The sequence below is a fragment of the Apus apus genome, chromosome 16, assembly GCF_020740795.1.
Source record: "Apus apus isolate bApuApu2 chromosome 16, bApuApu2.pri.cur, whole genome shotgun sequence".
NCBI lineage: Eukaryota > Metazoa > Chordata > Aves > Apodiformes > Apodidae > Apus > Apus apus.
In genome coordinates this window covers 11,239,526-11,265,513 of record NC_067297.1, presented here as the reverse complement: position 1 = coordinate 11,265,513, position 25,988 = coordinate 11,239,526, and the positions used below count along the sequence as shown (strand labels likewise).

The 25,988-nt window shown below is 53.8% G+C and overlaps 1 protein-coding gene across 16 annotated transcripts in view; it reads right to left on the bottom strand.

Annotated features, from left to right (window-relative positions):
- Positions 1–270: 270 nt before the first annotated feature.
- Positions 271–25,988, bottom strand: part of NCOR2 (nuclear receptor corepressor 2) — a 235,548-nt gene continuing 209,830 nt past the window's right edge. For 7 of the 16 annotated variants that reach the window (XM_051633721.1, XM_051633724.1, XM_051633723.1 and 4 more), the window contains 21 exons: positions 25,619–25,722; positions 23,470–23,620; positions 19,680–19,832; positions 19,223–19,309; positions 18,497–18,774; positions 17,340–17,703; positions 16,191–16,418; positions 15,829–16,077; positions 15,191–15,340; positions 14,618–14,752; positions 14,346–14,508; positions 13,239–13,783; positions 10,937–11,080; positions 10,616–10,764; positions 10,085–10,278; positions 8,760–8,909; positions 8,352–8,497; positions 7,096–7,149; positions 3,971–4,198; positions 2,123–2,302; positions 271–2,010 (listed from right to left, as the gene is read on the bottom strand). In XM_051633721.1, the coding sequence (XP_051489681.1) occupies positions 1,835–2,010; positions 2,123–2,302; positions 3,971–4,198; positions 7,096–7,149; positions 8,352–8,497; positions 8,760–8,909; positions 10,085–10,278; positions 10,616–10,764; positions 10,937–11,080; positions 13,239–13,783; positions 14,346–14,508; positions 14,618–14,752; positions 15,191–15,340; positions 15,829–16,077; positions 16,191–16,418; positions 17,340–17,703; positions 18,497–18,774; positions 19,223–19,309; positions 19,680–19,832; positions 23,470–23,620; positions 25,619–25,722 (4,028 nt within the window). In that variant the 3' untranslated portion in view covers positions 271–1,834. The remainder of the gene's footprint in view (positions 2,011–2,122; positions 2,303–3,970; positions 4,199–7,095; positions 7,150–8,351; positions 8,498–8,759; positions 8,910–10,084; positions 10,279–10,615; positions 10,765–10,936; positions 11,081–13,238; positions 13,784–14,345; positions 14,509–14,617; positions 14,753–15,190; positions 15,341–15,828; positions 16,078–16,190; positions 16,419–17,339; positions 17,704–18,496; positions 18,775–19,222; positions 19,310–19,679; positions 19,833–23,469; positions 23,621–25,618; positions 25,723–25,988) is intronic. The other 9 variants (XM_051633727.1, XM_051633728.1, XM_051633733.1 and 6 more) reach the window with 4 other exon arrangements.

Below are 25,988 nucleotides of genomic sequence, written 5' to 3'. Positions count from 1 at the left end.
CAGGGGGAAAAGAAAGATCCATTGGGAAGGGAACAACACCGGCCTCGCGCGTCGGATGCTGCTGCCCACCCAGCAGCAGAGGCAGAGTCTGTGCTGTGCTCCGGGTTCCTCTAGCGTATAGAATGCAAAGCATTTAATACATATTTTTTTTTGTTGTTCTTGGTTTTTTTTTTCCTTTTTTTTTTTCCTTTTTTTTCCCTCCTCCCCCTCCCCCCTCCCACCCTCCCAAGAGCGAGAAAGCAGAAGTGAATGGAAAAAAAAAAAAAAGTCTAATATTTTGTTCTTTAACCATGTAACTGCAGATATGAGCCAACATCATGGAATGAAAAAACATAATGTAAAGTAGAGCATTCGTGTGTATCACAAAAATACAATAAAAACTTTTTTTTTCCTTTTTCTTTCTTCTTTTTTTTTTTTTTTTTTTTCCATTTTGTATTTGTTTTTTTTGTTTGTTTTTTTTTAAGCTTCCTGTGAGCTCCCTGCCAGGCCAGCCTCCTGCCTGCTCTGCCCCAGACCCGGCCAGCTCCGACGACCCCGGAGAATCAACATCTACAACCAGCAAACTATTTCTGCTGACTCAGCAAAGGTGTGTGGAACGGGGTGGGGTTTGGGGGGGGTGTCCTGCAACCGTGGCAAGATTTTTATTATGATTTTCTTTTTTTTTTTTTAAACTATGTTCATACATTCTCCTGACTCACAGATAACTTTGATGGATTGTTGTTACCTTCTCTTCTGTGTTTTGTGTGTTGTTTTTTTTTTTTTAAACCCTTCCATACAATGGACAAACTCATCAAAGCCTGCATGTAGGAACAGAACCTCTTTTACAGCACATAATACTGTGTTTTGTTTAAGTCCTTCCTTGCGTAAAATATTGACATAATTCACTGAAGGTATCAAAAATATACCCTGTAGACCAATACAATTTACAATTGCCTTTTCTCACCATTCAGAAAACAATGCACTTAAAGCAACTGAGCCCCCCCAGGGGCAGCGCGCGAGCCAGCCCAGGGACATCCCTGCTCGCTCTGATTGAAGCCTGGGATCACTTCCACCAAAGGACCAGGATTTGTTTGTTTGTTTGTTTGTTTTGAAGAAACAACTCTTCATTCCCTCCCCTGCCTGCTCATCCCAGCCACGTCTGCACCACGTTCAGACCGCTCTGGGGCCAATCCCTCTTGCATCGCGGGACCGATGGGCTGCCCAGCCCTCAGATCAGCCAGGGGGAACCAAACCAGGGCGTTTCCTCCTCTTACACCTCTTAAACGTGTATTTTTTTTTGTCTTTCTTTAACCCACACAAGGTCCTGCTGCACAGCCCCTGGGATGCAGGGGAGCATCCCACAGCCCCTCATATGACTCTGGCAAAGCGTCCGAGTGCGCGGCCCCGGGACGTGGGTGTGTGGCCGCTCGGAGGGGTCACTGCCCAGCGAGGCTGCCACGATCGAAGATGAATTCCTTGGGTTTTGTCTCATTAAGGCTTTTTTCTTCTTTTTTTTATTTTTTTTTTCTTCTTCTTTTTTTTTTTTTCCTTCAGACCGAAGAGGCTGCAGAAATTTCCAGATGTTGAGAAAGAAAAACAAACGAACAAAAAATAATAATAATAAAAAAAAAGAACAAAAAAACCCCAACATCTCCCTCCAAGATTGGCTGGTTGGGTGGGGAAGGAAAAAAAAATTAAAATAAAGAAAGGAAAAAAACAAACAACAAAACAGCTCTGCTCCTGCATCTTCGCTCGTGAGAGCCGGCGGGGCTGGGGCGGTGGGTGCCCACCCTGGGGGTCCTGCTCACTCCCCGTGCCCTGGGTTTGGTCGCCGTCTCCCTGCCCCTGGCTCACTTCATTCACTGTCCGAAAGGGTTTCATACTGGGAGCAGAGCAGGGGCTTGGGCTCCTCGTCCCAGGCGTGGTGCTGGCTGCCAGGGGTGCCCTGGGGCAGTGGGGCGGCGGGGGCGGCTGTCACCACCCCGCTGGGCAGCCGCATGGTCAGCGGGTTGTAGGGGAACGGCGTTGAACCTGCACGGGGAGGAGGAAGCAGAGTCAGCACCGGGGGATGTCCCCACACGACCTGAGAGGGTGACACGGCCACTTCGGGGACACGTCCCATCCCCTTCCCTCCAAGCCGTACCTGCAGACGACGGCCTGTCCTCCCAGACGCGGTTGGTGAGCGGTGTCCGCCGGTTGCAGTCCCCTTCCGAGTGCACCGAGGAGACGGAGGGTGGCCGCTCGCCCGAGGACAGCCCCGGCGCTGGGGACTTGGCCTTGCGGCTGTTGGGCCGGGCAGCGATCTTTGGCTTCCCCCCTCCTCCTGCAAAGAGAAGCAGCCACTTGTCACCTGGATTGTCACCACGGGGTTCGGGGAGGGGGGTCGGGTACCCAGCGATTCCCTTTTTAGAGCTTGCAAAAATGGCTCTTGGCAGGGGACAAGCTCAGCCAGGGGCCGATGGCACTAGGGTAGGGAAGGGTGACGGGGCGAGCTCTCAGCAGCAAGGCAGGCGAGCAGGCGGGTTTCTGTCCCCTCCTGTGCTGCTCTCCACTTTGTGGATTGATGCCACCAGCCATCCTGTGGAACAGATCCAGGGCAGGAGCAGCCGTGCTGCTTTGACCAGGCTGTTTTTCCACAGGGATCGCTCCCGAGCTGGCTTGTGGCTCAGCCCACAAACATGGGTCAAGGGACAGGAGCTCCATGTGCCACAGGGAACCCCTGGGAGCAATGTGGGTGCTGGATCCATGAGCACATACCCTGTTCCCATGCCTACATGGCCAAGACAGTCTTTAGTTTTACAGAAAAATCCCTGATGATGTTTAACCAGTTTCTAAAAAATTTAAAGGGCCTCTGCTGGGGAGGTTAGCCCAGGTAAACTGGAGGGAGCTCCCAAAGGGGGACAGATAGAAGGGCTCTGCATCCCACCCTGCCTGCCCGCACAGCCTGCGCCAGGCATTGGGAAGCGTGGCCAGAGAAGCTGCTGCTTTCGTGCAGGAGCCAGAAAAGCTTTTCTGCAACAAGCTAAAGAGTGCCTGCTCCAAGATGATCCAGAGGAAGGTTTGTGTGTCCCCAGGACCCTGCTCCTCAGCTTCGGGGTCTGTGGCCTGTTTGCCAAGAGTGACCCCCTTGGCTGCTGTGCTCTGCGCAAGGAACGTGCAAGAGCCAATCTGCCTTTTTTGAGTGCATGGGGGACAAATGTTCTCCCCCATCCATCCCAGGTCCTTATCCTCTCTTCCTTAATTGGGGATCAGAAGAACAACCCCCGAGGCTCTGCTCAAGCCTCCCCCAAAGCCGGACAGATCCTGCTGTGGTGCCCAGCCGGCTTTGCAAGCCATGCTAGAGTCCATGGGGCAGCTCATGCTCAGCCCTGCTCTCTGAACTCGTCCCGTGTCTCTACCACCTTTAACCGCCCCCAGGCTTTCCCTCTTGCTCCAGGCATCTCCAGGCTCCATCCAACCCTCTATCCCAGGCCAGAGCCTGCCCTGACCCCCATGAGCCTGGGGTGGGGACAGAAAGGGTACCCTGCCCTGTGTCCCCCTGAGCTGGCCCTTCTCAGCTCCTTCCCTTATTTTGGGAGCAACAATCCCACCTGGGATTTATGGACAGTTTGGGGTGACTATTCAAGTTTACAGCTTCATGTTTTGGAATGTGGGTTTTCCCCTCCCCCCAGAAAACCTTTCCATGGTATGAAAAAAAAAAAAAAAAAAAAAGGAGATATTAAAAACCAACAAAGAGGGAAAGGAGCACAGTCAGTGGTTTAGAGAAAGCAACAGCACCTTCCAAGACTATTAAATTAACATCAAACAAGACCAGGATTAATCAGCAGGATTCACAAAGCTCAAAGCTGGGGGAGGGAGGGGAGAAAAGAAAACCAAAATGAACAAAAACTGGGGGGGGGAAGGGGGCAGGGAACAAATCCACCCACCAAAGGGGAAATACAAAGGCTGAGAATTAATAACACAGAGAGCGAAGGTGGAGAGGGCTGCAGACCTGGCAAGGAGCGCACGTCCTCGTTTCGTCCATCAGCAGGAGTTATGGGCATAGCAGCGGGCAGGCTTGCACTGGCATTCAGAGAGTTAAAAGCATTGGCACTGAGAGGTGAGCGCTCTTCCCACTGCTCGTCATATTTACCCATTAGGGCTTTCCTAATTATTGCCTCCAACCCCATGTTGGTACTGGAATTCTCTTGGACCGACTGGCTTCTACAACTGATTAGCCCTGGGAGATACGGGAGAGGGAGGAGAGAGGGGGACGGGAGGTGGGGGGGAGCCAAATGAGAAGAAAGATGGGAGGGATGGGGGAAAAGGGAGAAAGGAGACAAGGGAGAAGGGAAGAAACAAACAGTCAGCACATTCTCGCAAAGCAAAAAAATTTGTCATCTTGTTCTTTAAAGCGCTGTGATGCACCCGTCCTCCTCCTCCTTCCCGCTCCATCCCGCCCCAGGGCTTGGCAGGGGCTGGGACTTAGGCTGGGATGTGGGTTTCTGGAGTGCTGCAGGCAGGAAGGGCTCCCTGTGGCAAAGGGCTTTGAGGATGGTGGGGAAGGGGTTGTCACTGAGCCCTGGGAAGTGACTGCAAGAAGGAAGGGTTGCGCCAGGCTGGCCCAGGGGCAGGAGTCACCTGGATGTGTATGGATACACACACAGATCAAAAGTCAGCGTGTGCTGGGAATCTGGAGTCCGGGTGGGTTTCTCATGGAGGAAAAGTCAAGTAAGGAAGAGGAGGCACCCCCCAAAAACACTTGATGGGAAAGAGGTGCCTGAATTTGGCCCCAGTATGAGAAGTGGCAAACACCAGCAGACCCCAGATAGGGCTGGGGATGCTGCCTGCATGGGGTCAGGCTACACTGGGAAGAGGGCAGAGTCCCTTTGTCCCTCATCACGCTCTCTGCAAACCCCCAGCCCATCGTCCTGGCCCACACCCTCCCCTACCCCGGGCCAGGTTCCTGCTGCAGACCCAGGTCCCCTCCCGGGCTGAGCAGCAGCTACGGGGCAGGATGCAGAGGCGAAGTGGTGGGTGTGTGGGTGTGTTGTGAGTCTCAAGCCATGCAGTTATGGTGCAGCACAGGGACCAGAGGGCACTAGGCTCAGCCACGCCACCGTCATTCCCAACGCGCGGTTACAGGGAACAAGCAAGGGCAAAATACAGACACAAAAAGAGCAGGCTGGCAGGGGAAGCCCCACCAGCAAGTCCCCCTGCCCCTCCCCAGCTTGCCCCATCCCACGGGTGCTCACACTGGGATCACTGCCCTTCTGCTCAGAAAGGGATGGATCCTGGGTTCATTTGTTTTCCTGTAAACAGGCAGGGCCCCTCCAGTCCCCTCTGGCCAGACCCCAGTCCTCAGCTCTCTGCGCTGCCTTTACACCTCCCTCTAGCATGGTGGGAGCAGCTTTAACCAGGTGATGCTCTCAGGAGGTCAGACCTCCCTCCCTCCAAATTTTGGGTGCTGAAGACCCTCGAGTCCTGGCTGGCTCCACCCCCTCCTCCAGCTGCAATGTGAGCTGGCTCCTTCTCCCAAACATCTCTGCAGCAGCAAGTGGCCAAAGCCCACGGCTGGCCCTGGCACTCCAACTGTACGGAGTCTGTGCCCTCAGTTCCCTTTCCTTGGCTGTGGGCAAGTCTGGCCCTTCCTCCTACTTTTACCAAACAACCTGAAGGTATTCCTGATGTGGGAGGGAATTAATATTTAATTAAAATTATTATTATAGTATTAATACAACATAATAACACCTACATTATATTAACTTTTATATAACTTATAATACTATTAATAATACTGTAATTACAATATATTAATAATAGTCATATAATGATTAATTATTAATTAAGACTCCTCAATGGGGATTAACTTCATTCATGTGCCCACCCAGACACTGCTTGAGCAGGTGGCAACAGCCTGAGAGTCTGCATGCTGTCCTTGTCCCTCAGGCTGGTGTCTGTCCTGGGTCAGGGAAGCCCATGCTGGCTGTCCAACTCCACAGGGCTGCTTTCACCCCCTTTTTGCCAAAATCCCTTCCTTAAGCTGCTCCCTCTCCTCCTTTCCCAGCTGGGCTGAAGGCTGCAGGCACAGCAGGGCTGGGGAGGGTGCACTGTCCCTAGGGAAGCTCCAAAACCTCAGTTTCAGCTCCTGCATGGTGGTCCTCAGGCTCAGCATGGCAAATCCATCTCTGTCAGTGTCTAGGGGAACAATCATGAGCCCTTCCCAGCACCCTTTCTCCCTGACAGCTCTTTGTGGGCCAGGGCAGGGTTCCAGGTGTTAGCCAGCAAACTCCTGGTTAGGCAGCCTGGTTGGTTAATGCTGGTTAGGGCCAGGGACTCACTGAAGCCCACCATGGCTGCTTGCAGCAGCACCCAGATACCACCACCAAAACTTCTCCTCAAGAACCCCCCCATCTGCTGAAAGCCACCCTGCCCTGCGCAGCAGCAGAGGTCCAAGCCCTCCTGCCCACAAAGCCCTTCTGTGTGGCACCTGACCCAGCCACCAGCTGAACACTTCCCCCCACCTGCTGAGAAACCAGAATCAACCCATGCTTTAAGCACCTGGAGGACTGAGCATGCTGCCAGCAGCCCTGTGCCCGACCACACCTCCATCTCCAGGATAACACCTCGTGTCCTCAGCCATGGTTGGTTAGCCCAACACTCACGGTTCAAGGCCACCGGGAGCTGCTCTCAACCCAGTCTGCTTTCACAGTTGGCTCCTACAGCCCACCTAGCCCATGGTGACACAGGGCCTGTTTCCCACCCTCAAGTTCCTGTTCACCACTGTCCTCCTACCCATCGGCAAGGTCCCACCAAGAGTGAGGTGGTCTCTCCCAAGCATAAGGTCCACTTTGCTATATAGTTTAGTCATCTCTTGGTATCAGATGACCAACCCCTGCTTGGCTTTTAACCTCTCCTCAAACTCTGCCAGGCTTTCCCAGGAATTAGACTGCATTGTCTCCAACCCAACAGTAAGGAGTTAATGGTGTATCCTCAGGCTTCAGCCTCCTAGGAACTGTTATGCTTGGTCTTATGGCAAAAGGAGAAAAGGAGATGCTTAAATCTCCTGAGTCTCCTGCTCTTCATGGCTTGAGACCTGTAGGGAATAAGGTAAGATACAGGCATGGGGAGAGTTACCTGCTCCAGTGATCGCCGGCATATTGAAAATCTCTGTCCCAGGCTGCCCAACATCTGGAGAAAAACAAAGAAGCTCTTCAGTATGGAGAGAGGCATGTGCAGCTGGAGGTAGGGAGAAACCTGCCATGCCAGCTGGGACAAGATCCCAGTGTCCCAAACACAGCATCCAGCATGACACTGGGGTGGGTCTGCGGGTGCTGTCTGGGACCAGGAGTAATTGTCTTTGGGGGAACCAGTGAGCACGTCTCACCAGCTGGGAAAGGGCAGAAAAGCAGAGCCCAGAGAGCTTCATGCTCAGTGCTGACCTCCCTCCAGCCCCTCGGATCACAAGCTCTGTGAAGTTAACCCCTCTCTTCCTGCCTATGGGACTTCCAAAAGCTCAAATCCCCATATCCAGGAAGCAGGTCTGGGCAGTGGGGAAGGCGAGGAGGAGAAGAAATGTTAAATCAATATTTTCCCTCTTAGCTGAGCTGTTTGACTTGGATATCACTTTCCTTAGAATAACAGAAATTCTCACCAAGTAAGAGGTGATTCCTATTTCTATATATTTTTCCTTGATAAGGAAAGTGTGGAAGGTCTCAGGGTTCAGCCACATGTCCCCAAAGAGGGATAACAATACTGTTGGCTCATGGTAACATCATCCAGGAGACGAGACAGCTCAGCCCCTCTTATCCGATACAGCTGTTGTAAGATGGATTCAAATTGAATTAGTATTGACTGTATAATGCTGGGCTAAATTAAATTATGATCCTATCTACTCTATTAGTGGTTAATGAATGAACGGGCTGAATTTCTAATAGAAGCCAGCCTGGTTAGTTTTACAGAGTTATACCAATATTGATGTAGGGCTTAAAGTAATGTTGGGGGGAGATGTGTCTCAAGGAGGAAGGATTCAGCTTGGCTGGCCATTCATTAAAATATCAATTGCTCTAAAGTCTCCTCCAAGCTCAGCTCATTATTTCCTTCCTATTATGGTTATCTGCTGTGGGTGGGACTGACAGCCCCAGAGCCAGGAGTTGCAGGGCTGGGAAGCTTCCTGTGGCTTCCCCAGATGCACACGGCCACTGCTGGCACCAGCACAGCTCATCCCAGGGAGCATTTGGACCTCACGCTTCCCAGCAAACCACGGCACAATGCTGAGCACTGGCTGCAGCTTCACACTGCAGCACCCATTTCTAAGTCTCCTTTGCTTCATGTGTCCTCAAGACTTTTTCTTCCCCCCTGCTGCCCACATTTGCCTCCCCACATGTCCTTACTGTACTCCGTTTCATTTTTGTTGGTCGTGCTGAGCTTTTTGATAATCTCCTGTTTCTTGGACTTCACCATGGCAGAGTTGCTCTCAGTCAACTTGCTGAAGAAAGCTGGAGGCTGAGTATTGTTTCCTGGGGACTTGGACCCCATCCTGTGAAGAAAAAGACCATTGGAAATCTCTGCAGCGTCCAGTTCACAAAGTCCTACCTAGACAAACTCTTCCCTTAGTGCAAATCCTCAGAATCTCCAGCCTTTCTCCCCACTCCCACCGTAAATGTACCAAACACTGCAGAAGAGCCCCTACAAAACGGATGGGACAACCTGGGATGTGATGCTGCTTTTGGCTGCAAGAACAGCAGCCTGGGGCGGGGTGAGCGTGGGGACGGGAGGAACATCCCCTCCCTCCGTGTTACCTCTGGTCCATCTGCTCGCCCTCGCGGTACAGGACGGGGTACGTGGCGTTCTTGGCGTGCTCCGGCTCTCCCACGCCGTCTGGTGGAGAGACCGGCTCGATGCAGTTGTCCGACCCGCTGGCGGCCGCAGCTTTGCTCTGCTCCGGGGACCTGCCGAGAGGGACGGGGAGGTGAAATCGCTCCATTGCAACATCCTCTGGCTCTGCACAGCAGCTTGGGGTTGGGAGGGGAGGGGGGGTGAAGGACTAAACCAGCTTTCCTGTAGCAGGGAAAACAGGCAACCCTTCCCCACCCCTGGGGGCTTATGGCGTCCTTCAATGAGAGCCGGGGGAAGAGCACAGCTTGGGCACTTCTGTGCACCACAGGCAGCCCCGAGAAGACCCACACAGACCACCCGAATGCCTGCCCATGGCCAGGGCCTGGGAGACAGCCAGGTTCAACTCTGTGAGGAATTCCTCACGGCAAGTTCTGGGAATTTCAGCCTTTGTTCTCTCTGCGGTTTCTTTCTGCTCCCCTCCCCCCCCCCTTTTTTTTTCATCGCTGGGTGGCCAGGGCTGGGCTCTCTCCCCTGATGTTACAAAGCCAATTCTCGGCATTTACTGGAAAGGAACCATTGGTTTGGAGACACCACTCTTTCCTGGATGCATCTAGGTCTCTGTTGGTGTTTAGGTGGGAGGACAGACCCCATCTTCACACTTCCCATTTTTGAGTTCGGTACAACAGCAATCAGACCTGCACTGTGACCTGCCAGGGTCTGAGGACGGTGACAGGACGTGAAGCACTGGGCACAAACCAAAACACCTGAAATTTCATCCTCACTTTTACTGTGAGGGTGCTCAAATGCTGGTACAGGTTGCCTAGAGACATACTGAAGTCTCCATTACTGGAGATACTGAAAACCCTATGGCCCTGGACAACCTGCTCCAGCTGACCTGCTTGAGCAGGGCATTGGGCTGGACAATCTGGAGAGGTCCCTTCCCACCTAAATGATTCTGTGACTCCGACCAGATCAAGAAGGACTCTACGGGGGTCTGGAGAGCATCTCTAGAACAACAGGAATGGCAAGACAGGCACCACCACAGGGGAAAAATGCCCAGATGAGAAGAGATCAGAAGGCAATTTTATACTCTGGGCCACATAAACAAGCAAATAATCTGAGGCCTGAGCCCAGGAACATAAATTCAGCAATACCGAACACCAGCCCTATGCGCCACCTTACCAGGCTACCAGGCAGCCAAGGGCACCCACCTGGCTCCTCACCCTGGGTAGCCCTGATCTGTCTGAGCTCAGACTGGAACAGCTTTGGTTGGACTCTCAGACCTCACCTTTTGTCACCTTCGTTCTGTGGGGAGATCCTGGAGGCCACTGGGTGCTCCTGCTGCTGCAGGTAGGCCTCGCTGGGGGTGCGGCGCAGGTCCAGCACGGGGCAGGCGGCCCCGGGGAAGGAGTACACCGGGGTCTGGATGTGGGAGTTGAGCTGCTGCGGGTGGTGGCGTGTGTAGTCCTGGGTGATGACCTCCTAGAAGAAGAAATCCCCAAGTCAGAAGCAGAGTTGGTTTCCACCTCTGGCTTTGTTAAGCTCAACTAAGACAGGGCAAACAGGAGGGAATTAGGCTGGTTTGTCCCTGTGGGGATGTAACTTCTGCCTCCTGCCTGCAGCAGTGCTTGTGACGAGCTTGTTGGTGACACAAGCACCTGGGCTGAACAGCCAGATGCACCCTGCTCTTCCCAGCCCCCAACCAGAGGTGCTGAGGTCTCCAGCATCTCTCCGGGCCCTTCCCCAACAGACATGTTTTGTATCAGCTCTTCCCTCCACCCTGGAGCCCCAGCAGGAAGGTGAGAACGAGGTTAATTACACTGATGTGCTGGGCCAGTGTGACCACCCGCTGGTTCATGCCCTTGAGGCTCTGGCTGGACTGCAGGGGCTGGCACTGGGGCTGGGGGCCATCGGGCTGCCGGAGGTGCTGCAGGTGGGCTGCTTCAGCAGCTGAGGCCTTCAGTGAGCCTGGGGGACACACAAAGCAGACAACAGGCATGAGATGATGTCTGTGTCCATCTTTCTCCAACACCATCCCAGCACAGCACTGGGGCACGGTGAACAGGAACTGGGTGATGAAGCCCCACATGCCAGTTCAGGCTGTCCTGCACTGGCTGGCCCTGCCAGCCCCTACCCTCACCTTGCTGCTTCTGCCTCAGGTCATGCTCCCCGTGCCCCTTCTCTGCATCCTGCAGCAGCTTGGCCCCTTTCTCATGAGACAGGCTGGGTGAGCTCACAGGACTCACCACTTCCATCCGCTCGGGGCTGTAGCCTCCGTGAAAACCTGGAGAAACAGGAGAAGGAGTTGAAGCCAGGAGCTTGCTTGGCTTTTCTCTAGTGCTGTGGTAACCAGTGCTTGAGGGGAGAGTCACATGTTCAACACGGGGGGGAAAAAGAGGTGAGGGAAGACCTAGCAGGTCACCCTGCAAGACCCTCCGAAGCCACCTCTGATGTGGTGACAGCTGCAGTAAAGAGGTTTCATTCCTGCAGAGCTGGACACTCAACAGTTCACAGAGACAGCACCAGAGTCAGGAATCAAATTCAACCCAAGCGGTTCACAATATTTCCCCCCTCTTCTCTCACCTACCAAAATAGAAAAATAACACTCCCCCTCTATCAGAAGGAAAAAGCCCTGCAAGGCATGGGGGTGGCTGCATGGGAGGTCTCAAGTGCTTTACAAAAAAAAAAAAGCCCCAAGCCCAGCATGGCCAAGAGCGGGGACTTGAACATTGGGCATGAGGCCCTGCAGACCCCAGATCCTGCTCCAGAGACAGCAGACACACACTGCAGGGACAAAAAGGCTTCTTGACCTTTTTCTGCCTTTTAAGCCCTTTGCATAGACACAAGCTTGGGAGTTGGAACGAGGGACCACCATTACCCTTCAACAGAGCCACAGATGGATTATGCTTCCACAGACCAAGGGTGGAGGATGAGGGACTCCTGGAGGAGGCACACCCTGCCTCTTGCCAGCTAAGCATGTTTGGCAACACTCAGGACTTTTGCCTCCACAGACCTTTACACTCCAAATGCTCAATTCCCAGAAGCTGCCCACTGCAGGCAGATCTGGCAGGCAACTGACAGCCCAGGCATCCACACACTGACCTTGCCTGTACTCAGGCCACAGAGGGGAGAACCCTCATGGAGAACCTCCCTGTGCCAGGGACAGGGATGCAGCATCCCCCATCATCCCATGTATGCCAGCACTGAGCAGACCACACTTCAGATTCACCCAAGATGATGAGTCCTGCCCTGGAAGGTTCCTTTACCAACAGGTAAATCCTGAAGAACACCAGCTCCCTTCTGTAAGCTCACGACTATAAAAAAGCCACCCCTCTCCTTCACAGCACAACAACCTCAGCTGGAGGAAACACTGATGCCAGGGAAAAAGGTGGAGGAAAAGCTCAGCCAGACAGCACACTGTGGCCAGAGGCAGGTCCTTGGTCTCAGAGCACGCTGCTAGAAGGGGACAGGACCAGCCATGACTAAGTGGTGGGTTGGGAAGAGCTGGCAAGAGCAGTTCTCCTGCCCTGGCCATGCTGCTGTGTCCTTTCCACTCTTGGGTTAAAGAAGGGGAGCTGGGTAGCAACCCCTACTGCTGATGGTCAAGGCAAATGCTTCAACTTCAAGATGGGGTCTCATCAAATCCCTGTGGGATGCCTGTTGCTTCTGTATGCTGGTGGGAGCTTGGATGAATGCTCTGGGTGAAAGCTAGTCCTGTCAAAAATGACTCAGATCCTGAATCCAGCCTCCTCTTCCCTGCATTTCCTTCTGGTGAAACTCATCCCAGCACTTTTGTGTGCTACACAAGACTGCAAGCAGGTGGTTCCTGTGGTCTGTTTGGGAAACTGGTGCTGAGTACACCTGGGCTGAGTGATCCCTGTACAGCCCTGCCCACACTGCCCTCTTGTACCTGGACCCTGAGCAAGGTCACCCCAAGAGAATGGACCCTGCTCAAGATGCATCATCCAGCAGCCCATGAAGCCCTCTGAGATCCTGCATGCTTAGTGGTACAACTGCGAGTAGGGAGGTGTGTGTCTGACAACCAGCAGCCCCGTCCCAGCTCACACTCCCCATTCTCTGCTTCTCTTGTTTGATTTATTACCCACAACCATTCCTTAGACTGCCTGAGAATTCCTAACGATGGGGAAATCAAAATCAGCAAACTGCTATTGTCTATAAAAAGCAGTACCAGGAACTGAACAGCATTTGCAAAACAGGACTTGGCAACAGGAAAAAATAAAAAGAGGCAGGGAGAGGGAAAATCCTTAAAACACACGCAAATGAAAAAGTCTGGAATAACACAACCACTGGGAAGCAGAGGGACAAGAACACTGGGGGAGCTGATAAAGCCAATAGCCAAAATGTGCAACTAAAAATAAGAAACAATGAAATAAAATGGGTTTCAGGCCACAACTCTCTCGCCTCTCCCTCCAATTTCTTACCATCACTAGTGGAGTCGTTACTCAGCGAGCCTCTTTCTCGCTGCCCCTTATCGCAAGACATTTGGCGCATGATAATCACATCTATGAAGTTGGCCGCTGTCGTGGTGGTCTTACCGAGTGCTCGGAGCTCCTGTTCCTGCATTGAAAAGGGTTTACTTTGACTCTTTTCTCTACTGTGCTGCTCAGGGCCTGAGGCTGCGTGCTGCTGGTCCAGAGGGTGATGGTGCTGCTGGCTTTTCCCCTGTCCTCTGCTATAGTGATGAGAAGAACCAGGTCCGGAGGCGGGTAAAGATCTTGACTCCATGGCTTTAATGGGTGAAGGCGACTGTTCGAGACTGGCCCCACTGGGCAGTTTCGAGGCGAAGACATTGTTGTCAGTCTGGGATCGTTCTGCCTTGCCTTCCCGTGCCCTCGAGGCCTCTTTCTGCAGGACAGCTGGGTCCATCAGGGCTGCATAGCCATCTGTGCTGATGGAGGAGCGCAGGGTGGAGGCTGAGGGGAAGGCGGCAGAGCGGATTGGTGACGTGGTAGTGGTGGAGGAGGATCTGGAAGGTAAATGAAGATGAAGCAAAGATGAGGGAAGCACAAGGAGAAAGGGGAGTGCTGTTACCAGAGCCCTAGTGCCCAGCCCTGCCTGGCCCAGGTCCTCCCAGGGCTGCTGAGGTTGGCCTGTGCTGGAGCTGGTGAGGAGGGCTCAGATGAAGGCTCCAACACAGTAACTGGCCACCAGGTGTTGGCTGTGGCCTGGATGAACTGACTAGAGAGAATAAAACCCATAGACAGGCCCCAGAAACCTTCATAACTCCACTAACAGGCAACTTTGAGCAAGAGGAGTGATACCTCTATTTGGGCACAGGAATGCTCCTGCTTTTTTTCCTGGTAGCAGTAAAAGTCACCAGGAAAAGTGAAGGAATTGGGCATCAGTATCTACTTCTCCCCATCACAACCTCCCTGTGAGCCTCAATCCTGCTCCTGCTGAGGCTGAAGGCCAAAACAACCCTCACTCCTCCTCAGAGGTGCCCCGTGGGATGCTCATTAATTAACCACCGCGGCTGCCCCAGCGCAGGGGTCCAGGTGAGTAACAGGAACCACAGCAGTGAGACGTACCTCAGGACGGAAGGGGTGGGCGTCTCCGAGGAGATGATCTTCATGCCTGTGTTGTGGAGCACGCTGGGGCGCTGCTGGATGGTCTCATGGGTGCGGGGCGAGACGGGAGAGTGCTGGTGGCTGTGAGAGTGAGAGGACGAACGGCTGCTGGACTGCTCTGTACCTGGAGGAAAATACAACAAAGGACTTCAGCTCTTTGTTTTATAGCCCCAACTCCTACCTTCACCCAGCACAGGCCCCAAGATGTGGTGCCGGGCTCCGCCCCAGCCTACCTGGTCTCCAAATGGGTGCATGCTCCACCGTGGTGGATGCTAAGATGGATTTTTCACGCTCCCTTTCCCGTTCTCGCTCCCGCTCCCGCTCAGACACGGATGATCCTGACTGTTTGGTCATGTGCGTGGGGCCTCCTGAAACCCAACCACAACACAGTGAAAGGGCTGCAGACAGAGAGAATACCCCTGGGGAACACTGCCTGCTCTTCATATCACTGTCTGCAGAGTAGATAAGGAATGGCTCCATCCAAAATCACCTGGAGCAGGAGAGATAGGGGCAACCAGTGCAACAAAACCTGGGCAAATCACATGATAGCTGTCCTGGTACAATCTCCAGGGTATGACCTTCCAAAAAACTGTTTGCCAGATGCCACTCTAAGGAAGAAGGGGGAAAAGCAAGGAAGCACCCAATAAGCAGGATAAGAAGAACTGGTTTGAGGGACCCAGTCAGAAGGACCCTGGGTGAGGATGACTTTGGGCTCCCCCCATCTGCCCCGGCACACTAAGCTTGTGGTCCTGAAATAGGTTAAGGGAGTCCAGCTTTCCCATGGGAAAAGCAACCTGCAGCATTACCTGGGGAGAGCGGGGAGCTGCTGTGCCGGCTGCCAAAGGTCTGGGGGGGGCCAGGGATGTAGGTGATGCGGTCCATGGTGGTGGCGGAGGTGCCGGGGGTGGGGGGCACAAGGACGGGCAGGTGTGGCACTTGGGACAGGTCGATGATGCCTGGAGAGAGAAGGAAGAAGTGTTATTTCCCACTGCTGGAAATAATGGGGAGGAGAAATGCTAAGAACTCTCCCTGCTGGGTGAGGGGGCTGCAGGCAGCATCAGCCAGAGATCGAGGCGGCTCTTGCTGTGGAGGGACAGGAGCACTGCCCTCCCCACGGCACCCCACTTCTTTCAGGAAGCCAGATATCCCTCTGTGAGCATCTTTTAACCTCGAAAGGCCAGCAGGGCCAGGCTGGGAGGTGCTCACATGACCCAAAACCAGAGCTGGCACCTAAGGAGCCTCAAGTAACTAAAGATGGCAAAAAGAGCATCAAATTCCCCCCGCTGTCCTCCATACTGACCAGCCAAGTTCCTACACTGCTGGGTGACACCATTCTCCTGGCTCGGGCCTTGGACCCAGCACTGAAGCTGGTGGTGCTGACCTGGTGCAGCCTCCTCCTCCCAAAATGCCCCCAAGCCCCTGGTTGGTGCCATGCTGGCAGGACCTGCTGCATAGTTGAGGGCGAGGGAGGGCTCCCGGGGTGACAAGCCACGCAGCATGTCTGCCCGCTGCGCCATGGCCGTGGCGGCGGCGTTGTGGTGCATCTGCTGGGATGTGATGTAGTCATTGATGATGGTCTGTCGGTTCTCCATGGCAGCTGTGTCCGGGTAGCCCCGGATGAGGTATGGGGGGTAGAGGTGGGGGTATGTAGGGCTTGGAGCCAGATGCCTCGGCAGGTAGTAAGCAGCAGCAGCTGGGAGAGAAAAGAATGCAGACTTGAAGTGGCTTTCCTCAGAGACCTCCAGCTTTTGGAGCATAAGGAGAAAAAATACAATCCCAAAAAGGCTGTTGCCCTGTGGAAGGTACCTGCTTCCAGCTGGATTCCCCTTGGGATGGCGGCGGGGTCGAAAGCCAAGGGGATGTGTCCTCGGTACAGGTCAACCCCACTTACACCACGGAGCAGGTGCTCATACGGGGAGATGGGGTGGTGGTGGTCGGCCACGGGGGCATGTGGAGACTTGGAGTTGGTGAGTTCTCTTGAAGAGGTGTTGATCTTCCTGTCCTGGGACACCGGCTTCCCAGAAGTGATACTCCCTGCAGTGCAGAAGAAAACTAATCAGAGACTGAATGCTGTGGCCAAGCGTGTCCCCCAGTGACGCCTGTGGCTCCCGCTGAACTCAAGGGACCTTTTTCTCCTCCAAGCACTGCCATGCTGCATTATGCCACCAAGGCTGAGATAGGTCAGACCCTGGTCACACCTGGGAGGAGAAGCCTGTCCCAAACCCCTCCACCCTGGCGCATCCACTATGGCCATGCAGGGTGGGCTGTGGGCTCATCCTGCACAAGAAGCTGGTGGTGGAGCATTGCCATGCTCCTTGGCATGAGGAAGTCACCACTGCTGGGCAGAGACAGGGACGCCAAAACTCCTGGCAATGGTGACAAAACACAGTTCAGAAGGCTACAGCACCCACAGGAACTGTAAGCTCTTTCTCAGCACATAAGAGGGGAGGCTGGATCATGTCAAGGGCTTCTCTTGGGTCTCCCAACCTGAGCTGGGCCCAGTGCCTGACAACCCTTCCAGTACAGAAATTCTTCCTAAGAAAAGCCTGAAGGTCCCCCACCCAGTGCATGGAGCACCACCTTCCTGCACACCTTTACAAACAGGGGTGTCTGCGCCAAGCTGGGACAGGGAAGATGCTTTCTAAATGTCATCAGCTTCACCAGCCACAGTCCACATCTCCCTGTGATCAGCCTGGCACAGATGTGAGGTGCCGTCCCTGCAACTGTCTGATGACTGCAGAGGGAGCTCAGCCCCAGCCATCCCTGGCAGCTGCCCCAGTGCTGTGACTCAGCTGCGCTGCCGGCAGGAGTGGGTGCGGGGTGCTTGGGAGAACGGGTTGGATGGGCACCTGCTGGGAACAACTCAGGCAGGTGAGGTCTGCAACTGCCTCCCGCACACCATGTCCACTCCCCTTGCCAGAAATCTTGGCATCAAACCAAAGATTTGCCAAGTACCTTCATGCTGCCGTGGCGTGGACTCCCGCGTGGAGACTGGAGAGCCTCTGGGCAAGTGGCTGCTGAACGCCGTGCTGTGCCCTGTCTGGTGGTCCTCGTAGGCAAGGGCACTTTGGTGGGGCTTGCCCGGCTCGGGTACAATCACAGGAGCTCCTCTGGCAATGGAGCCACCCGAGTTTGTCACCGGGCTTGGCCTGTTTTTCAGGCTCTCTTCGTAAGCTCTCTCCAGATTCCTCGGGTCTTGGATGACATCCAGGGAGTGCACAGAGTGAAAAGTCCTCCCGGGACTGCCGATGATGGACCGCACGTCGTGCTTTTTGGTACTCGAGGAGGAAGAGCCACTGTCGTACTTCAGTGGGGTACCCTGGGGACAGAAGGCAGAGGTGATGTCAAAGGGGTGTAGAGCAGATGGGGATGCAGTGATCGCATCCCACTGAGTTTCAACAGGACTTGTGGTTCCTCATTCCACGGGTCAGTGCACCAGTTTACTTGGTCCAACGGCAATAGCCACTGGCAAAGCAGAGATAAAAGCTCCACGCAGGGCAGGGTGGAGGGCCCATCCTGCATGTCTCGCTGTGCTCCAGCAAGATGCTGATGAGTCACCACCAAAGGCTGGCTGTGCCCATCACGCCTCTCTCCTACACACACTGTGAAATGAGGTAGGACTACAAGGTGCCATGGGAACCCTCCAAATATTTGGAACCAAACAGGAGACAGCATGTTAAGTTTCATCCTAACTACTGGGCTTGCTGGATTGACACTTGCCCATAAGGGGAGGAGACCAAGATTATGTGCACCCAGAGTCACAACTGCCAAGGGCACCGAGATGACTCTGGCCTTGAACAAGAGCCAAATGTGTCCCCTTCTGTGTGTGTGAGCAGACAGAGCATCACCTTCTTAACATGCCAGCGGCTGCTGAGCTCCCTTCCCTAGGCTGTGTGTTTATCTGCTGGGAAGGATCACAGAACAGTTTGGGTTGGAAGGGACCTTTAAAAACCAGATGATGGGGAAGGGCAACCTGTACCCAAGAAAAACCTCAAGTCTCACTAGTGATGTGTTTCCAACCCCAAGTCCTCTCTGCTCTCCTTTTACCATGGGAAGGTAAGTACAGCAGCCTGGGTAGGACTGATCTCATCTGCTGTTTTTCCCACACTCACCTGCGTGATGGAGCCTTCCTTCAGAGGTCTCGTCAGAGAGATGTCTGGTGTCCGCCTCAGCTCCTCCCGGGGAATCTCATGGATTGATCTTCCTGCTTCTTTCACTGTGGCCACCAGGCCTTCATGGGCTGGTTTCATTTTCAGGGGAGTAAGGCCTTCATGAGACCTGACCTTGTAGGCATCAGATAAGTCCCTCGGTGGAGTGTTTTCCCTCTTGAGCTGTTTGGCTTCTCTTCTGAGGTAGTCCTCATGGGCCTCCACGTAGGACCGAGGTATTCCTGCAACCCCCAAGCAGACAATGGATGCAAAGGGTGATTTCCCAGCCAGATACTGGATTTCCAGTCCCCGTGGGGATGCTCAGTCTCAGGAGGTCTCTAATGCCTTGTAACCTGTGGACTGGTACCCAGCTGAGCACACAGAGCAGCTACATCCCTAATGCAGCTGGACCCCATACCACCTCCTTCCACTTGCTGCACCCATCTCGCACTAGCTCCAACCTGCCTTCATGCAAGTCACTGGGAATTCTACCCCTGACTTTGGTGAGAGCTTAGGCTGGAAGCTGAGCAAGACTGACAGTCTCTTTGGGCACAGAGCTGAGGCTGCAGAGATCTGCTGGACCTTGGTGTGTCCATCCTTGTTTCCTCCAGCCCTAGCCTGACAAGAACAATGTGAAATATTTCCCCACGTTACCTCTGGCCATGGCCATCTTCTGCTTGCAGGCTTTACCTTGGGTAATTGAGCCCCTCATGTGATGTTGCTCCTTTAGGTTATGGGGACTGTGTCGGTCCGGAGGAATTGCTCGACCCATGAGACCTAGAAGATATACAAGGGGAAAAGCTTGGACACGAGTTCATTTACAATGAACAGACAGTGTTACCAGGGATCTATGGGACAACAAGAAAAAGCATCATCAACATCTAATTCACTCGATCTCTCTTTTTAAAAATTGTGCTTCCTTTTTTTCTAGTCCTTAAACTGGTCTACCAGGACAGAAACCAAAGGCAAATGGGCCAGTTTGTGTTCCTTGTTTTCTCACAATGGTCAGATACTGAGATGTTCTGCAGAGTACCAGCAGGGTACTGCTGACAAAACATGGGCAGTGAAGGGGCATCATATAGACAAGATGGGGTCTCTGCAGGTCACTACTAACACAGCACAGGTAGAAGTTTTCACCCAGACCTACCTTCAATGCTGGCAGATAAGGTATCACGGGCTGATAAACCCCGGCTGATCCTTCCCTCCATCATATCGTAGGTCCGCTTGGTTCCCGTGGTCTCATGCGAAGCTCCTGAGCTCCTGCTGTCTTCTTTGGGACACTGTGAAGCAGCAACTCCACCTGGGGAAGAGAACACCAAGAAGCACCATCAGGAGCACAGAAAGCCAGGACTGGCCATGGGAGGGTGTGTGCTGTTTGCGTGTGTTGCTGAAAGGTCAGGTCCCATCCCAGCACAGCCACCGCTCGGCAGCGTCAGGAACGTCGCACAAGGTTGGATTCCAAGAAATTCAGCTGGTGTTTTCTCCCCTCCCTGCCTGCCTCAGACTCCAGAGCTGTGCCTCCCACTTGGGTAGGAGCATCCGCCCTGTCCTGTCCCACTCCCTCCCTCCCCTGTGGGGGCCAGATGTCGGCAGCAGGACAGCCTGGAGCCAGCATGGCGCTGCTGGGAGCAGCTGCGGTTCCACTGAACTTGGCCCTGTGGGTCTGGGGATTTTGATTTTTCTTCCCTCCCTCCCTGTTTGTTTTGATTTTTGCTAGACACCTACTGTTCGGGATCTTGGCCAGCCTTAACATTTGCCAAGACACTCCCTGGGTGAGAAAATCAGGGAAAATGGGGGAGAGGCAAAGCTGAGAATGATTCCTTTGAAACAGCAGTGAGTGCACTCAAGAACGGAGACAGCGAAAAGTCCCCAGCAGGACTGATGGAGAAGGCACCGGCATGACAGAAGGCCACTGACCAACTTCTCATCCAAACCTGCAGCAGGTTCTTCTGCAAACCAACAGTGGACAACACAGAGCTACAGCCCCCACCCCTCTGCTAGCACAGCCATGCCTGTGCCAGGCAGCAGCACACGCGCCCTGGGCGATGGGCATCCATCATGTGCGGCGGGCTGTGAATTCATCAGGCAGCTTCTGACCTACGAATGCCTCCTGTTTATGTAACAAGCTCCCAGCGGGAATGTTGGTTTGGAGAGATGAACATCTCTGCCCATCATCCCTGGCCTGGCTGCCCCTGCCAAGTATTGCTGGTGCCCAGATCCTCCTCTTCGTGGGCAGAGAAGGTGGTTATACAATTAGAGAAAATGGAGAAGTTAAAAACATTCGTTCCATTGTGGACAATCAGGAACAAAAGTCTTCCTCGGCAAACCCAGTAATTAATAAAATAGGATTATTACAACTTCTCACCCACTATTGGTTTCTGCAATCAGCACCCACTAAATCCAGAAAGGGTGTGGGGAGACAAGAGGGGGATCTGTCCCTGAGCCTTCACTTTGGATTGATTCGACCAGAAAAATCCGTGGGTGATGCTCACAGCCAGGCAAGCACCTTGCAGGGTGACGTGCCTGCTCCCTGTCATCAAGGCACATCTGCTGCCAACAGCCCTTCTGCAGAAGGGGATGTGGTCCTGGGCACCCTTTGTACCACTGGGAAGCAGGGGGAGGGCACGAGGGAGAAAAGGGACTAAGCAGAAAGAAAATCACTCCAAAACCACGTCCCTTGCCTTGCAGAAGCCATCAGCAATCATATGCAGAATGAGAATAACCAATCTAGCACAATTCAGCTCGCACATGCTACAGGATCTTGTCTCATTACAGCTCTTTTATTTTAAGCACCCTCATGACACTAAAGAATTTGCAAATTTTTTTTTCTGCTTGCCAAAATTCATAATCACCAACAATTTCAGTTTTCTTATTTAATTTTTTTTTTAACTCTTCCCCTGCAGGCTGTGCTGGGCTGTGCAGGGGGAGGAGGCAAGCAGCAGGGCTGGCTGGGCTGCAGCAGCAGGCAAAAGAACTTGGGGTGAGGTCAATGCTACCAGGCATGTAAAAGGCTGCTGTGGAGAGGAAGGAATTAATTCCTCATCTGTGTCCACAGAGGGTAGGACAAGAGGCAATGGGCTCAGACTGTGGTTGAGACTCAGGCTGACACTGACAAATGCAATGGGGAAGAGTCTGGTCTGCAGGTCTCCTTTGCTGGGAAAGGGGATTCCAGCTCCTGGCATGGGCAGTCCTTGCTGTTGGGAGCCTTCCTCGGCTCTTCACTGGTGGCACCACTTTTGAGATCAACCTCAGTCAACTCCAAGCCTGGACAGAGAAGATGAAAATAGCTCCTTGCACAAACAAGTCCTGAAATGCTTCCTGCGCCCTCCCTGGTCTGAGCCCTGCCTGGTCTGAGCCCTGCCAACTGTCCTGAAGGGCAGCCAGACACAAGTCTCCCATGGTGACACTTCTTATCTGGGCTAAAGTTGACAGAGAATGTGGGCAGGCAGGGGACAAGCTGGTTTCCATGTGGTGGGTGAGAGGCACGGTGCAGAATTCTGTTCTGAAAGGTCCCTGCAGCCCCAGGGCACACACAGAGGTGGCAGCAGCCAAAGCCTGTGATTTGTCCCAAGTGACCTGACCTGACCCCTCTGCCTCCAGCCCTGGGATGAAACCATCTGCCTGCACTTGTGGGCAAGAGGAAAGGGACTTCTGTGAGTGTGGCTGAGGTTAGGATTTGCTCCTTAAGTCATCTCCAAATCCAACTGAGAAGAGAGGTGACATGTGAGGGGGGCTGTACCCAAGCATGCCAGAGAACATGCCAGGATTTTACCCCAGCAGGACATGGCTGTGGTGTCTGTAACTCATCTCTTCCCAACTCCAGATGCAGGTGAGGAGAAGCCCGGCTCCACGCCAGCGATGCCCGACCCAGCACATAGTGAAAGACAAGCACTGAGGAGTAAGTTCCAGCTCCAGTGGAGAGGACCATCTGCTCATTGCTACTGGGAGCCACGGGGACTCGCAGAGCAGCTTCGATGGCCAGTGCTGGGTCGGGATGAGCAGGCGCAGAGGAGGCAGGAGCAGCTGGTGCCTGCCTGCTGACACCACTGGCAGCCGGGCACTGCTGGCATTTACAGGATAGCAGGGGTGTGAGTGGCAACATGGCTTCTGGGTCTCTCCAGAGCCCTCTCTGGAGCAGCCCAGCTGCTCGCCTGGCTTTGCTCTGCCCTACTCTGCTCCTCAGGCAGGCAGGGTCAGCCTGGTTAGCAAATGACACCATCACTTCTCACCCCTGATGAGGCTCTGGGCAGATGCCTCGGGCTCCTGAGCACCCCTGGGTGACAGCAGTTGGCCACTGTCCAATGCACCTCCCAGACAGGCTCCTTGCCGTATGTGGGAATGGCTTCACCTTCTCCAATAGCTACAGATGCTGTAGCAAAGCTCACAAGGTACTGAAGCATGGTGCTGCCGGGTTCCTGCAGGGCAGCTCCATGCTGGGAAAGCTGAATGGTGCCTGAGACATTGCTGATAGGAATCTGATGTCTGAAAAAAACCTTTATGCCAAACTGCCTGACTTGGCTCCATCTTGCAGGGTCTTGAGTCCCACCTTGACCCAAGAGCTTGGGGATGTTCTCATAATGTTTTCACAGTCCCCTCCTGCACAGGATGCTAGGGATCAAGGCAACATGCTCCCACCTGGTCCTCTCCTCTTTCTTGTTCCACAAAACCTACCAAAATCAGAGAGCCTGACCATGGCCAGGGCCTCATCACGCACCTGCTTGCTGGCAAAGCCACCTCCAAGGTGAGATAACCCCATGGGGCAGAGGGAAGCCAGGGCAGGCAGTAGGCACGTGGGGTGGGAAAGGAGAGAAATGACACTGAAGTAAAGATGCAAGACAGGACTTCTGTACTTTGTCAGCCTTTCCTCAAATAACTCCCAGCCATGGTGGCACAAACCCACAGCACCTGCCCTAAAAAGGCAGAGGATTATGACTTACCCTCGTAGGACAGCACGTGGCCCTTCTTCCCTTCGTAGATGACATGTCCTTTGGGCATGGCATCCTCTCTTGCCTTCTCTGCTCTGCTGGGGCTGTCTTCTCCGATTATCCTGGTAATGGTTCCTTTGTACAGCACTTCTGCCGGGGTGCCCTTGGAAAGCCACCAAGATCCATATTTAACAGTGTCACAAGCAATTAAGCAAGCGCGCGCGCAGGAACAGGCTGTTCCCGGCGGGAAGCTGAGTGCGGGGAGAGCGCGCCCGGCCTCCCCTTCCTGGCGCAGCCAACAGCGAGGGAATTGCAGCTTAATTATTGATGAGGACAGTAACGAGGAGCGGTAAAAAGGTACGTGATCTGTGTGAGGCTGCTGGGAAGAGGTGGGGGGTGAGGACAGCATGGATCTCCAAAATAGCAGTCCTGTCACCCTGCGTGTTTCCAAGTAAGCTCCCTGGCTCGCTTCGGCCCCACAGGTTTGGGGAGACAGGGCTGGTGACCAGCTGGGGACACCTCGGTGATGGCAGGGACTGCTCAAGCATTGGCTTTTCCCTGCAGCTTATTTTCCTGGCCTGGTATAGGAGCCATGGAGATGTGCTGCCCACCCAGGGCACATCTGCTGGCAGCACATGTCACCTCCAGACAGCCCCAACCTCCAGGACTGATGCTCGTGGGAAGCCTCGGGGAAGCCATGCCCCAGGCAGCACTGTTGGTGCTCCCAGGTAGTGCCAGGGCAGACTACTCCCCCACCCCAGCTTGGAGACATCCCTGCTCTGTACCAAGCCTGCTGAGTGTCCCTCAACCCCACTGCAGCTGCTGGGATGTGCCAGGTTCAGAGGTCTGATCATTTGCCCTCGCAGCACACCCGGTACCAGCTCTCCCAGCCCCGGCTAAGTCATCCTCCTTCCGTGGACGTGCTCAGAGGGGATTTGAAAGCAAGTGATGACAGATGGTTTCAGAGCAGAGAGCATATATTCAAGATCTGCCTTCTGTGAACTGGATGACTAATGTGAGATCAAGTATCAGCTCTGGTACCCGGAGCTACTGCTGGAACAGGGGGCTCCTGCTCCCCAGTGGGAGCAGAGGGGTGCTGACTGCTGGCCCAGGAGAGGCAGGTAACGCCCTGGGTCTCAGCTTGGTACTTTATTCCCAAGCCAAACAAAGCAACCTAGATTTATGCAAAATGGTGCCTCAGCAAACTCTGAGCATCTTCTGATCTCTGGCACATGGTGCTCGAGACCCTTCATGCCCACTTATTGCTGCCCAAAGCATTCCCACAGGAAGAGATAGAGCCCACATCTGCTCTGAAGGGTTATTTACAGCCCCTGAGCACCCATTCCTGGCAGCTGCTGGATGCAGAGCAGCAGAGAAGTGAAGCCTTTGCTCTGGGCCAGGACTCAGGTTCAGATCCCCAGGGCCATAGGAAAAATGGTCACTCTCCTTGAAGGAGTCAGGCAAAAATCTGAGCTCTAGTTGCTTTAAATATCTGAATGATGGCCAGACAAAATCCCCAAGGGAAACAGGTTGTTGTGTTTGTTTTTTTTTTAATGCTCTCTGCTCTGTTACCAGATGAGCAATAACTCACACTGCAAAAATCTATAGCCTGCTTGCCAGCTGCTATTCCAAAGATGGATGGTGGAGATTAAGGCCAAAGTATCTTCCTGCTCAAGAGAGCCTTTGGGCAGGACCTCTAGAACAGCACGCTCAGCCCTGGCAGGAGACCTCACTACCTTACATGCACCTTGCAGCCTCCCCTTCTCCTCCATCTGTCTTCTTCTCTCCATTCCACTTTCTTGCACTGGCAAGATTGTTTTCCCAGAGCCATTAAAAGCTGCTTTCACCTCTGTACCTGACAGCTACGAAAAGGAAAGTGGGTTTTGGACACGCTGCAAGGCTCTGCACTGCTGCTTGCTGAGCTCTGCTCTTCTGCAGACTCGGCTCATGGGACAGGGCTCATCCCAGCCCCCATGGAGGCTGTTTGCAAAGGCTCTGGCCACAGACCTCTCCACAGGATGGGAACATCCCAGCCCTGTACTGCTCATCCCTGTGCTGTAGGCTCAGGACACCCTGCAAACTCCCAAACCATGTGTCCAGCACCACAAGCTGCAACCACCAGCACCCAGGAAGAAAAATCCACTGGAGACAAGTGACCTACATGTGTGATGGATCCTCGGTAGGTGATGGGCGATTCCGGAGGTGGTCTGGATGTGGGTGTTCCCTTGGTGATGCTCCCTCCCGAGGCAGAGCTGAGGGAAGTACCTGGAAGACACAAAGACAGTGAGCTGGGGCTGGATTTGATGTTCGGAACAAAACAGTCTGAGTCTATGGAGGAAGAGCAGGATATGACCCAATCTAGCAAGCTGAGGTAGTGCAGGGGGAGCCCTCCAAGAAATGTCACTGTTGAATCCCATGCTTGCAGAGCCCTCCCCACCTCTTCCCTGAGGGACCCTGTGAGTGTGGGGCTAGGAGCTGGAGAGAATGGGTATTTTGAGGCTATTATCTCCCTGCTGCCTTGGTGGAGGGGC